At 39.6% G+C, this 14,887-nt stretch overlaps 1 protein-coding gene across 2 annotated transcripts in view; it reads left to right on the top strand.

Annotated features, from left to right (window-relative positions):
- kirrel3l (kirre like nephrin family adhesion molecule 3, like) overlaps positions 1–14,887 on the top strand; it is a 33,596-nt gene that overhangs the window by 14,866 nt on the left and 3,843 nt on the right. For both annotated transcript variants that reach the window (XM_062539672.1, XM_062539671.1), the window contains exons 2-10: positions 5,604–5,756; positions 5,876–6,025; positions 7,085–7,242; positions 10,769–10,919; positions 11,017–11,122; positions 12,064–12,212; positions 12,369–12,496; positions 12,904–13,030; positions 14,521–14,621. In XM_062539672.1, the coding sequence (XP_062395656.1) occupies positions 5,604–5,756; positions 5,876–6,025; positions 7,085–7,242; positions 10,769–10,919; positions 11,017–11,122; positions 12,064–12,212; positions 12,369–12,496; positions 12,904–13,030; positions 14,521–14,621 (1,223 nt within the window). The remainder of the gene's footprint in view (positions 1–5,603; positions 5,757–5,875; positions 6,026–7,084; positions 7,243–10,768; positions 10,920–11,016; positions 11,123–12,063; positions 12,213–12,368; positions 12,497–12,903; positions 13,031–14,520; positions 14,622–14,887) is intronic.

Raw genomic sequence — 14,887 nt, 5'->3', positions numbered from 1 at the left:
CAACAGCATTGGTGTAAATGTGATCAATGCATGTGGATGATACAGTTCCGTTCTTGTTAGTGAACACTCTGGTTGGTTGGTTAATAACCTGAACAAGATTGCAGACACTGGTGATACTAAGAATTTTCTTTTTCAAAGGACAACTTGATGCAAGAAAATTTATGTTTAGGTCTCCCAGTACATAGATTTCTCTGTTTTCGTCACATGCTCTTTCAAACATTTCACACAGATTATCAAGATACTGACTGCTAGAACTTGGTGGCCTATAACAGCACCCTAGCAATATAGGTTTTAAGTGGGGTAGATGAACCTGTAACCATAGCATTTCAACATCACATGACATAAGATCCCTTCTGAGCTTAACAGGTATGTGGCTCTGAATGTACATAGCAACTCCTCCCCCATACATATCTCTGTCCTTTCTGTAAATGCTGTATCCCTGTATCTCCACTGTAGCATCATCAAATGTATTATCTAGGTGAGTTTCAGAGATGGCTAGCATATGAATTTTATCAGTCGTTAGCAGGTTATCGATGTCTTGAACTTTGTTTCGTAAGCTACATATGTTCACATGGGCTATTTTTAGCCCTTTCTTGGGAAGTGTTGACATTGACATGAATGAAGATAAGGCTCAGTAGGCTACAGTCCAGAGTGCGTGTACTTGCGCGCCTGCAGTTACGAACCTGTGGTCTTGCCAGATGTTTCCCCTCCGACTCCAACAGTCTTTTGGGAGGGAGGGTGGACAATGAGTCTATCATAGCGAATGTAGGCAATGTTTCCCTTGAGTCTTTCAGCTCTCATAATTGGGATGAGTTCCTTTCGTTTCAGCCTAACGGCTTCAGAGTAGTCCTCGTTAAGGTAGATGTTCGTGCCTTTTAGCTTGTTTGCTCTCGCCATAACAGCCTCCTTATCCTTCCATCTTAAGAACTTGACGACGATCGATCTGTGTCGTTCTCCTTCTGCTGGCGGGTCACCCATCCGGTGGGCTCGCTCCAACTCGATTCGTTTCTCGTCCATTTCCAATTTTTCGGCTAGAATCCGACGAACCTTGTTCTCTGTTACATCCCAGTTCTCACGTGTAGATTCCGGAATGCCATCAATAATGATGTTGTTCCTTTTGGATTGCCCCTCGAGGTTGTCAACTTTACCATCAAGTGACAGTGCAGATTCGCAAACCGTGTTTATGTCTTTGCGCGCATCTCTGCAAAGAGTTGCAATCTCGTCACAGGACTTTTTCTGATTATCCACCTGAGTTTGTGTGTATTCCAGGCTATGTTTGTAATCCGTGAAGTCTTTTAAGAGGTCGTCGACTCGCTTGTTTGTTGTCTCCATAATTAGTTGCAGGAACGTTTTAAAGTTCCTTTCCTGGAGATCCATCATGTCTTTAAAGAAAACTTTCTGCTGTTCTAGCATTTCTGCAAGGACACTGACAGTAACGTATTCCTCATCAGTTGCAAACTCTTTTGCGGATTTTTTCGGAGGCATGGCCTACTTCCGGGATGTTTGGGATGTGGTGAAGTGACTGGACTGGTACCATTTTAAAATGTGACGTTTCTCTTGTCTTGTGTCTCATTTTCCGCATGTTGTTTTGAAACAATTAGATTGATTAACTCAATCTTGGAAAAGTGTTATTTTATAATATCTAGCAAGAGTTGTAGACAGTGAAGCTGGACAGAGATCAATATCCGAAGGGCATTCTCCTCTGAGGACTCATATACTGTTTCTTTTAGATGACTGTGGTTTGCTTGAAACGGTCTTATCTTATTTTTTATCTGGATGGACTTGCTATATTTCCTATTTAACAATACGTTGTCAGTAGGAACGCCAGTGTTTTTCTGCATTTTATATTTTGTATGATCTATTGTTTCTGTTAATGTCACTTCCTTAATGTTAAGGTCTTGTTTGAACCCTGCTTGCCTTGTCATGGCAAAAATAATATAATGACAAAATAATGACCAGTCGCTGAATAAGAGGAGGACATCTAATTTTGACATTTTGATATAAATTTGGAAAACTTGGAAAAACCTTTTTCATGAAAGTGAACAAAAATAAGCCAAGGGGGATTGTTTGAGAAAGAGGTTGGCCCGAGTGAAAACATCCGCCTCTTGGGGCCATAGACAAGCAGTTTTTAAGGTGCTGTTAAATCTTGCATTTTGTGGGATTGGTTGGAAAGGAACATGCCTATTAAAAGGACAACACAGGCTGACAATAGCCCTTGTCACAGCACCATGTTACTCTATACCCTCCCTCTAGCTTGCCTGTTTAAAATGTCCCCCTTCTTTGCCACTTCTGGGAAGCCCTTTTCATCTGAAGTTTACTTAGTCTACTCAAATACTTTCAAAGTGATATGGAAAGACAGAGCTATTTAGGGAAACTTTGAGGAAGGGTTATTAGGAAACAACCCATCTCCAAAAAAGTCACATGCCAGACATGTGAATTAGGCATATTAGTATCAGCCTTATCATAGACTGCGTTTACATGCACTTTAGTATTCCGGTTATGAGGCTTATCCCGATTTTGATCATATTCAGGATATGGTGTTTACATGAACACAGAGAAACCTGGTTATTAATATCCCTGTTTACATGACGAATAACAGTATTTCGGTTATCCAGTATATCCCGGTTACTAATTAAATGTAATACGTGTTTTGCCTGAGAAACCGGCATAAGGTGTATACATGGAACAGTATCCCGGTTTCTCTGGGAGTACACCACCTAGCATAACCGGAATACTCGTAACCGGGATAAGGGCTTATCCGGGGTTCCGGGATACTCCGGGATACTTCTACTAAAGTGCATGTAAACGCAGTCATAGTATCTAATATTTAGGAAAGTTTCAAACCAATTAACCAAGGTGTTGTCAATGTCTGTCACATCTCCTATTTGGTCAGCTGGTGGTAATACCAGGTTAGCAGTTTGGGCATGATGATATCATCAGATTTATTTAACTAATATTTTGTAAATAGATTCCAAAAACTATTGTGACTTTGGCCAGCTGGTAATGCTATGCCACCATATTAGGAGTTTAGATGTCATAATCTGACTAACCTGATGAATCACTTGAATATCCATTGCATGGCATGTTAATCTACTAATCTACGAAATGCAGTTCTGATTGGAAATCCGTTTTTGAAATCTTAACCAGTGCGTTGATTTGGTGTACTGTAAAACTATTTATGTGACATGTAAGACAAGCAAGTTTTGTGAGGATGAGAATTGGGTCTGCATTGTCAGTACCCAGTTCAATCACAAAGAGGACTTTCTATTGAATAGCTATTCATATACAAAATGCAGTTCTGATTGGTAATCCATATTAGAGATGATAACCAGTGTGTTGATATGGTGTACTGTATATTATGCATCTGTACATGAATATATTTGCTTCAGATCATTGAATTCACAAAACCTGTTGATGTAGGCCTATTTAATGTGTGTGTGTGTGTGTGTGTGTGTGTGTGTGTGTGTGTGTGTGTGTGTGTGTGTGTGTGTGTGTGTGTGTGTGTGTGTGTGTGTGCGCGTGTGTGTTTGTCTCCGTGTGTGTCTTTACAAAACTTAACTAGTAAGTCATGTTTGTGTGACTTTACTGTATTCTGGTTATTACATGCTATTCCAACCAAGCATTTTTGTGAGGATGAGAACTTGGGTCTGGGTTAGTCAGTCCTCAATCACAAAAATGACATTACATTACATTACATTTGGCTGACGCTTTTGCACATCACTTCTTTAAACACTATTGCTTCATATAATAAAATACATTTTTTTTCTGTCTGTTTCACTGAAGAATGGTTAAACTGTGTTTCTTTCCATTTGACTACCAATTTGTGGACTGAGATTATTTTATCTTATTTTGGTGAGAGGGCTCTCAACCATTCATAAGATTTTCTCTAAGAGAAAATGAAAAATAACACATTGACAAGTCCCAGAAATTACTCGCAAAATGGATACTACCTGTAACAAGATAAGAACAATGTTCTGAACAATGATGCTGGCTCAGCTGTTTCCAAAATATAATACAGTATCTAATCTTTGCACTGGTACCAATAGTATTGTTGGTTACGGATACCTGCGTACTTGGGCCCGTATTCGCAAAGAATTTTAAAGAGAAACTACAGTATGCAGGATTGGCGATTTCATCTTAAGTTTCGGTTTCGTTTTTCATCTTCGCTCGTTTTATGCTTGCATATTTCTCTGCAGAGCTTCCCCGACATCTTTAGCGTGTATATTTATACATAGGCTATATATAAATATATAAATTGCAAGCGTGGTTCTTCTTGTTCTTTATGCGTCTCAGCCTTCATGATGTAAACAGGGAACGATCGTCTCCTGAACAAACTGCAACGTTGCAATAGCGGATAGGGACACTGGGGGCGGGAGGAAATATTACTGTTTTCGATAAAACTGGTCAGTCAAGCAAAACAACGATTTCTAAGCGATTTTATGACTATGAAAAAGTTGCATAGGGTCTCTTTAAGGCTAAAAGTAGCTCCTAACTGCCGAATTTAGGAGAAACTCCTAAAACTAATGGGCGTGTCACTCCTAACTTTAGGACTCCTAATTTTTCTCACTAAAAGTAATTCACAAAGCATTTTAAGCCTAAAAGTAGATCCCAAGTCTAGGATTGCTTAAAAGAAGTCAAGAGGACTCCTAACTCACTAAGACCTATTCACAAACCACTTTTAGTGGCATTTCACGTCGCGATGTAGTGAAATGAACGTGCGGTTACAGGAGCTGTCATGTGATTGTGCATTGCAACTTAGGGATGCAATAACGCCACCGACAATCAAAACCACCACTGCATGTAGGCTAAACTAAATGTAACGTCTCATTGTAGGCCTAAATTAAATTGTTTCTCCTCTTTGCGAATGTAGTATACAAATTCATTTATGTTGCAAAGATACTGCTCCAGTCCGTGTTTCATTATGCTCCTAGGCTATTTGCTTTACTCTTTATTAATTTAGGATATGCCCATTTATTCATCACCTTCCATCCTTCACAGTCCGACATAGCATTCTCACCAGCTAAGACCTGACACCTGTCACTCAACTCGTCATCGTAGCCTAGGGGAGGTTTTTGCCATCATTCCCGCATTATAATCATCAGCCAATTAAGGTGGTCATTTTAATCAAGCTTGTGCATGAGTAATGACGTCAACCATAGCAACGAAGACTCACTTTTAGTTTAGGAGTTGTGGTTTCTCCTTAGTAAAAGTAGGTCTGAGAGGCTTCGTGAATAACTTTTAAGAGAAAACTCCTAGCTAAAATCTTTTAGTGCACTTTAGGAGTACTCTTAGTGCTAAGATAAAAATCTTTGTGAATACGGGCCCAGATACCTACCTCAGTGCTTGTCTCTATGCCATGGTGCAGTATATACACCCAGGTATTAGTCAGGTTGATAGGGACTTTATAGTTGTAATTTCAACCTGTGTCAATGTTAATGGCCATTGGGGAGGTTACTTGCTTGTTTCTTCTGATGGTGTGCCTCTGAGTTTGAGTAATGTTGAGTACAACTATGTGTATAAAGACAGACAACATTGTCCAACTGAAAACATTAATTCATTGTAACTAATAGTTTTTTGATGTACTTTGATTTCTCTACCCCCAGCTACCCATGCTGCATACTTCTCACAGCAACCACAGGATGAAATTGTGGTTGCTGGCCAGTCTGTGACCCTTCCTTGCGTTATAGTTGGATATCGAGGCATGGTACAATGGACCAAAGATGGACTTGCCCTGGGTGGGGAGCGAGATCTGCCTGGTATGATCCAATTATCTACCTCATCAAAACAGCATAATTATTAGAGGTGCAAGCTGGCCCTTTTATATTATTTTAACGTTGTCACCTTTCTGTTTGGACTTACACATTTCTTTCGACAGGTTGGACAAGATATTCATTAATGGGTGACCCACTACTAGGGGAGCACAGTCTGTTAATTCATTCAGCGGACCTGGCTGATGATGCAACTTATGAGTGTCAGGCCACACAGGCAGCAATACGCTCACATAAGGCAAAACTCACTGTCATAGGTAAGTAAACATTGTAGAAGTAAAAAGGTCAAATGTCTTGGCATTTTATCGGAGTTTCACAATGAAAATATTGAAAAGTAATTATTATAGGCACGCCTGTATTTAATTATTTGTAAAGCCTGGTAGAACCCAATAATATTATAATTTCCAAATCATGTAATAACTCCCAATAATGTAATACAAATCTTCTCTTTAATTCCATCAAAAATGTCACAACTGCCCAATTACATTATAATATAATGCAATAACTTCCAATATTGTAATAACTTGGACAATGTTTTAGCAGCATGCCACAGTTCTGACCCATACATTATGTGTCTACCTTTTCTCATGAGGGCCAAACAGGGAAGTTGAGTAAGCAGTGGCAGCCCTAGCTTGTACAGTATGATGCCTAGCTTGGATGATAACCTAAATAGCACAGCTGGTAACATAGCAAGAGGCAAACAACCATTACCTTTCATCAACATTAGCCTATTCCATTACATGTATAGGCTACAAGGCTTAAACAGACACCATAGCTGCATTAATCTTTTATTTGTCTCTCCTTCCCTTCTTTGTTCTTTTTCCGACCTGATGGCTTGACCCTTTCTTGTCCTGTGTTTATTTGGCAATCCAGAATTAAAAAAAAAAGTTTTTTGTTTTTGTAAACTTTAAACTATACTTAGTTAATTAAATGAATTAAAAGGGCTAATTAAACTGATTTGCTCGACTAGGACAACTTTTCTCTCCATTCTTCTAGGATATAAGGCACCTTCCAACCTTCTATCCATCCATCTTCTTCAAACCATTCACCCATCAACCAATTAAACTATCTATCAAAACACATTAACAAAGATATGCCTAATAAACTAAGTTTGTAAGTTTATTTGTTAGGATAAACCCCTTGAGATGATGCATCTAATTTTCTTGTTACTACAACAGAATCAAAACTTCAGACATCCCAACCTCAGAGTCATGACATGTACTTGTACACCCACACAGTCCCCCATGGTGTACGATAATATCCTACTGAAATATGCAAGGTATTCTGTTGACGTAGAACACCTGTGTGTCCTGTAGTGCCACCAGCAGACCCTGTAGTGGAAGGAGCCCCTTTGCTCAGGCTGAAGGCCCATACCCCGTACAACCTCACCTGTCGGGCCTCAGGGGCAAAACCTGCTGCAGAAATCACATGGTACCGGGATGGAGAGATCCAGCACACCTCATTTTATTCCAAGGTAAAGGGCTATTCCACAATTGTATCAAAGTATCACATCACATTATTACACTAAATAAAGGTGTCTGAAAAGGTAATGCTTGCTACAGGTATGGATCACGTAATGATAGAAACAGTCTAATTTGACTGATATGTCCATAGTCGGGACATAATTCTACCAGCAAAATGCTAATTGTACCTTGATTATAGGATCTGTTTCCTATATTGAATGGGCATTTACTGGCCACCTCCAATAAGTCATCCCTCCAGGATCTAATGATGTGGCGATTGCAATAATGTACCGCAAATTCAACCAATTCCCACAAATTGTGGGTGACTTGCAGTTTTCTCCAACCACCACAGCTTTTCCACAATTTTCAAAATCATCAGCTTTTTTTTTACTGGAAATGCTTTCAACACGCTTGCGAGATGCGAGAAAGATAGGCACCTTTCCTATTTCCATTATGCACGTATTTTCAGGGTGGCTCGAACCACAATCTGTTAACATGGGCACCTCAGTCTACTAACAAAAATAGCTGCCATGCACTTTTTTTTATTCTGCTGACTTTATGTTTTTGTTTATCCAAAGTGACATTAGTTTTGCCAACAATACCAACATTGGCATCGGTATCGAAATTATGAGTTTTCATAAAACCATTTACATACAAACCATAACTGTAAGATAATTAATTAAATTCCCAAAACTATCACATTAACTTGCCTTCAGCTGTTAAAGCTATCAACCATTCCAAGTTTTAAATTGTTATGGTTGTTGTTACCTTTACTTTTGCTTAGACCATGACTGCCAGCTCACTGCATCGTAAACTCTCTCTGTGTTGAGTGCATCTCTCTCTCTACGTGCAAGGCAGTAAAAAAAAAAAAGGGATATTCCTCCATTTGGTGAATTAAGCTAATTTTCCACCTCCTGCGCCCATAGTACACTTGCAACTTTTCTTGATTATTACGCCAGAACGAGAGTGTAGTTCCATGTCAAATCAGCCTAGAAAATCGCCAGGTTTCATTTTCAGTTTGTCTTATTGCACTTTCTAACTCACTATTTGCACTTTCTAAGTCACTTTTAAGCGTGATGCTAGCAGGCGAGATGCTAATGGTCTAAATCGATTCAATGATCTATGGTAGGCTGGAGCTAAAAGTTGTATCACCAGACTCACAGAACGGCTGGATGAACAGGAAAAGGGTAAATATCAATTGTTTTGTTCGAGGGGAGGTGGAAAATAGCTTAATTCCCCAAATAGTGGAATATCCCTTTACAGTTTTTTTTCTGATTGCTTAAGCACATTTTTTGTAACTATTGGCTATTTTTGCAAAACTCTACACTCAAATAACAAATTATCAAAACATTGTAGTTCTCTTGCAAAGGCGAACACAGCTTGATTAACTCTCCACACCTTTGTAAAAATTGTGTTTCTGCATCAAACAGTAAACACAAGCCATCATTTACTAAGCACACAATGTGTCAACTACACACTGATGGTATGAATACAAGACACATCTGGCTTTTGCTTTCTCTGTGCACAAGGTAGGCTATGTCAGTTTGAGGTCATACTTTTGTCATAGTTCTGTAAATATACAGGAATCCAAACGTCAAGTATTGGAGTTCACACTCATCAAAACAAATACAAAGTCAAAACACAAAATAGTAATTTCACTGAGACAAAAAAAAAATCTGTCTACATCATGACGTCTCTCTGGGTACGGCCACAAAATTTCATCTACATCGCATGCCTGTCCAAGGCACCGGGCTCCTTGTCCTTGTCGTCCTCTCGCTCCTTCACCTCCTTGTCCTCTTCCTCCTCCTCTTTCTCCTACTTCTTCACCTCCACGTCCTCTTCCTAGGCCTCCTCTAATTCTCACTCTTCCTGCTCCCTCCATTGTACTCCACACGGATATCTTACCTGTTATGTATGTTATCTATGTGCCTTATTTACACTGCTTAGGTAGCCTGGCTAACGCCTCCCACTTCTCAAATGAGACGTGGTCTGGCAACCAGACGTTCATTTTCTCGTATTTGAAAAAATGCCCAGATCCGTTCATTGGGCGCCACGGATGTCTATCAAATGCGCATAGCTCACCCAACTCGTTCGTATGCAACGCTAAGGGCTGCCGTAAATCCTTTGGCGTCGAATGTAGACGCAAGAGGGCAACGGAAACTTCTCGGATGTTCTGTGATTGGTTCGCCAACATCAGGCGAACATTAGGGCGTTAGTTTCCAGACTGGCTTAGCAGCGGGATTGAAATCACCGCGCAAGGCAGTATGGGAAAACCCAGGCTACTGCTTAGGCTGATTGCAAAGTGAACTAATGATCTAAAACAGTTTTTACATGTGAAAATGTGCCATCAGTTGGCAAAATAGTGTTAATGATAGCCAAAAAGAGTGTTGTGCAGTGAATTGTGCCTACAGTTTTGCAAAGTGTGTGTTACAAAATTGCAAACTGAGTTCAAAGCAGTGTTTGTGCTTTTAGTTTTGCAAACTCAGTGAATGGTTTTGCTATATGTGTTAATAGTTTTAGAAATTGTGCTACAAGAATCACGATTAGTGCTTAAGCATTCAGAAAAAACTGTAAGTACAGAGAAGTAAGTTATTTGCCCATCTACGTCTACGCTCTTAATGTCTTGTGCAAGCAGGCTGTATGAAACATTGGCTAACTATCTTCAGAAAAGTAAACAGTTATGGTCACCCCCCTTTCACATACTAATGCTCCCATGAGCCCCATACCCTCACCTTAAAGCTACAGCCCACCCCCCACAGTGACAATCATTTCAGTCATTCAACTTTTTTTTGTTTTGTTTTGTTTGTTACAGTTTTTGTACATCTTTTTCCCTGTTTTTCAGTTATCATATCCTTTTCCATTCATCCCATGTTTTTTTTGTGAATAGATACCCCAGCTGCACGACTTCTTTATTAGGGCCCGAGCACTGAGGTGCGGCTGCTGAAGCAGCGGCTGCACCGAAGGTGCAAGGCTCTATTGTTTCTGCTCAGATTATTATTCTTACTCTTATTCTTATTATAGTGGAATCCTTTTACGCTCCATGTTTGGCCTTTTTTCACCAACTTGGTATGCTCTAAAACTCTTGTAATTTGGGCGCTATATGTGGAATTTGTAAGGCTACTCAGAACCAAAGCTCTGGCCTAGGGTGTGGCTCAGGGGCTCAATAGCGCCACCTAGCCTGTTGTCTGTTGGTGTTGACACATACATTGATGAAAATTGACCAAATTTGGTGGGCATGTGTGTTGCTCATGCCCACCCTCAAGTACGTGTTGCTTTGTTAGATTCCAAAATGTCACGGGTCTGCACTGCAGGTGCTCGGGCCCACCATCGCCGCTTGCGGCTATATTTTACATTAGATTTTTGCCATCTTTAAATCCTTTATTCTTTGCAATCGTTTCTAACAGTGTAAATGTGGTCTCTGTATATCAAAGTTACCCATCAAATAATACAAAAGTAAATTGTACAAAGTAAATATATGATAGACAATGGCATGTAGAAGAGTGATATACTGTATTTATGTATTTTACATTGTTGTAGACCTTCATGGATGATGGAAAAAGGGAAGTGGCAGTTAGTCTCCTATCCATAACTCCTGAAGATAAGGATTCTGGACGCACCTACACTTGTCGTGTGTTGAACTCTGCAGCACCAGCTGGACGACAGACCTCGGTCACTATCAGTGTTCAGCGTAAGTTCTGTTTTTGACCAAATGGTAAGTGCCCTCACACTGAAACAGCATTCAGTGCTTTCAAATTCATTCTAGTTTGGACATTTCCTTTTCACAGACCCACCATCAGTGACATTGTCTGTCCAACCACAGATGGTCTTAGAGGGAGCTAAAGTTACATTCATCTGCTCTGGATCTGCTTATCCTGAAATCACTGGATACAGGTAAATACAGCAGTATTTTCAACAGCCATCTGTATTTATATGGTAATTATATCTGAACTCATAGAAAAGATAATGACGAGATTTTTGATTGAGATCTACAACACAAGCACATTTATGTTTATGTTATGAAAAACAATAATGAACATAAATATATTGACAGACATAAATATTGAACCATCTTATCTTTGGCAAAAAAAGATCTCTGTAGTTAGTGTTGTTTTTGAGCACTTAGATAAACATGAAGTGAAGTGGTGCATTGCTTACCCCTTTTTTACACCATTATCAATATAAACAGATCATAATATTTGTTGCACATTCTGTCCAAAAAGTATTAGTTATTAAGGATAAGGAATTATAATAAATGCATCATTCCAAGCTGTGAGAAATTATTGTACATTTAGTTTACAGGTTTTAATCAGTGCCGGGATTAAACAGTGTTTAATCAGTGCCTAGAACTGGTCTTGGGAACATATCAGTGTGACTGCTAAAAAACTGAATGAATTAACTGAAACTAAATTAATCATGAGGTTGTGTTATTAGCATCAGTTGTTAGAATAGTAACTGCTCAAAGCTGGCTAGGTAGTGGAATACAATTATTGTACCAGCATCTGATTCAGCCACATAATTTAGAAAATGGGTAATACTTTACTGAATAGTCCACCTTCAGACAATAGATAATCTGTTAACATTCAAGTTTGGCATGTAAAATTGTTGCGTAATTACTTTACATCACCTTAACCAAACCCAACCCTTAACCTTAACTGTAACCATAAATTGAAGTGTCAACATAGTTTTGGTGATAATCTGAGCATCTGTACATAGTCTGTGGGTGGACTAAACAGGTAGAGTGTGACCAGAAAATATTTTTCTCTTGACTGTTGTGTCAATTAATGCTGATTCAAGTAAAAATGCAAACAATGGTTGTTGTCTAAATAAATTAGATGGTCGAAAGCAGGCATACCTATTTCTGAGGCAAATGGAGACAGCCTGGAGGTGACAGTGGATCACTCCTTTTTCACTGATCCTGTCTCCTGTGAAGTCTCGAATTCCGTTGGCAGCACTAATGTCAGCACCCTGGTAGATGTCCACTGTGAGTTCATATTTACTGTTGATCTTTTGTACATACTCACAATGTACATTTTAGACTTAGAGGTACATTTCTTTAACCTGTTATGTACAGTATTTACCAAATATGAGATGGCCAACAAGATACCTCGAAATGTAAATGTAAATGTAAATCTTTCAGTTGGCCCCAGACTACTCTCTGAGCCAAAGCCCATGATTGTGGACATAGGAATGGAGGCAGCCTTCACCTGCTCATGGACTGGGAATCCACCTCTCACTATTGCCTGGACTAAACGAGGATCCAGCGTGGTATGTTTATGTACTCATGGGCTTTTTCAATGTTTAACACTATGTAAAACGCCATGAGACATGTGTAATGTTGAAATTAAATTGAAATTAAATTGAAATTAAATTGAAATGTACCGAAATGATTTTTCTATTAATTTTGTGACACACTGCTGTTATAACCTAATTCAAATGTATATAATATTATGAAGTTTCCATGGCAAACAGAGCTTCGTATAAGGAGTATCTCATTACATATTGTGTTTGCGCTGCACTATTGTCAACATTTGTCCAGACTGGTTCTTGAATAGGGGGCAGTGCTTTAAAATTCAGTATTGCTGGTTATAATACATTCTTTTGGTATTTGTTAAAGAACTGTAATGAACCTAGTCCTAATTCAAAAATGTTCTTGTTGGTTATCTTATATACAGGTCCTCAGTAATAGTAACACATTGCATTTGAAGTCAGTCACTCAGGAAGATGCAGGAACTTACACATGCAAGGCCATTGTTCCTCGTATTGGTGTGGCTGAGACAGACGTCACCCTCACTGTAAATGGTCTGTAGGTCCAATAGTACTTTCAACTATCCCCTTGTGCTGCTTTCTGCTGTCTGATTATAATTATGTATCAATACGCATAATTGTGTGTGTGTAGTTTATTGCTAACAGAACAATATCTCTGATAATGTGCACATTTTGCTAAGTGTGATCTTGGTCCTATATCATACACATTATTACATATAGGCAACAGAAAAAGTGTCATATCTATTAACATTATTGAAGTGACTGACTATGGAATCTGCTGTGAAGTGACTCTTTGGTCGACTGCAAATAATCTAATTTCCCTCAAAGTTGTTCTGTTCTGTCCTTTAAAGTGTAACTGCACCCTAAAATATGTTTTTTGAGCTGTTGATTGATTGAAATTACTCATAAGTGGTGAACTACAGTATTACCAGGGTTAATATTGACAAAAATCGTGTTTCCCGAGAAAAGTAACATTTCGTATCATTTTGTATTGGAGATAAAGCTCTCCGCGCCCTCTACAGGTTGAAACATGCCATGGCATTTTGGTCCAAAATGCCTTTGGAATACAGACGTAGTCCTGCACTTTTCTGGAGAGTCTACGTCACCGGGTCGTTACAAATTAGGAATGAAACGCCTGCTGCCCTGATTAGCCTACCTGTGATAAGCCATGTCTGCAGCACTCATTCCCAGATTGACACAAAATCACCATGGTTGATTGGTTGCCCTCTCCAAATTTCTGTCTCGCCCATTTTGAAAGCCTTTTTCAGAAATGTGAAGTGGGTGGAGTTATGGGGTGCAGTTACACTTTAACTTCATCTAAATGAAAACAACTCAAGAACCAATCAGTTCAATGTGTGTGTTCGGGATGCAATGTTCTCAAGAAAGGCAGAAATAACTAGCCTGGGTGTTCCCATGTTGCCTTGCACACGATTTGATTCTCACGCTGCTAAGGCAGCCTGGAAACTACCGCCCTAATTTTTGCCTCAGATAGGGGACCGATCACAGAACAGGGGGGAAAGCAAGACGATGATGAGCTATGCACAGACGTGTTTGATAGACATCCGTGGCGCCCAATGAACGGATCTGGGCATTTTTCCAAATACGAGAAAATGAATGTTTGGCTGCCATACCACATCTCATCGAGAAGTGGTAGGCGCTAGCCAGGCTAAGAAATAACAAAAAAAGTCTGACAAAGATGGTAGAGGCTGTGGAATCCTGTACCATCAAAACATGTTTATGATTAAAATGTGTTTGGGCTGCCATTGTTGCTTACAACACGAGCGGAGAGGTCTTTGGCATTATATGCCCTCAATGGTGCCTTCCAGGTAGCGCTGCCTTCAAGGCACTACTCCCCTCAGTTTAGGGGTAGGATGAGGGTTGAGGGGGTTAAGGTTAGGAATAGGGTAAAGGTAGTGCCTTTTAGGCTGTGCTGCCTGGAAGGTGCCGTTGGGGGCAAAAAACACCATTGAGCGCATGGAGAGCTGTTTCTGTTTTATAAATTATGCTCTGTCCTATGTGCACAGGTCCACCTGTTATCATAGCTGACGCTACACAGCGTGCGGTGAGGCACACCAAGGGCAAGCTGGAGTGTTTGGTGAAAAACAGTCCCCCACCAGAGAGAATTGTAAGTCAGTCTGTTATGCATGTACAGTATATACTTGCCCTGTAGTGAAAACCATTTTCATGTATAGACAATAAGACACTTAGGTAGACCACCTACCACCTTCATTTGGTAGGGAAAGTAAACAATGTAAGTATTAAAAAGCCCAATATGTGGATTCAGGGGTGATGAAGTAGCTGAAGCACACTACTTAATAACAGGCAAATGTGTTTTTGTCTGACCTATGTCTTCTGGAAACAAGGAAAGGACATTTACTCATTTATTCATCC

The sequence above is a fragment of the Sardina pilchardus genome, chromosome 6 (assembly GCF_963854185.1).
Source record: "Sardina pilchardus chromosome 6, fSarPil1.1, whole genome shotgun sequence".
Lineage (NCBI taxonomy): Eukaryota > Metazoa > Chordata > Actinopteri > Clupeiformes > Clupeidae > Sardina > Sardina pilchardus.
The sequence above is the reverse complement of the archived record's forward strand: the minus strand, read 5'-3'. Positions and strand labels throughout refer to the sequence as shown.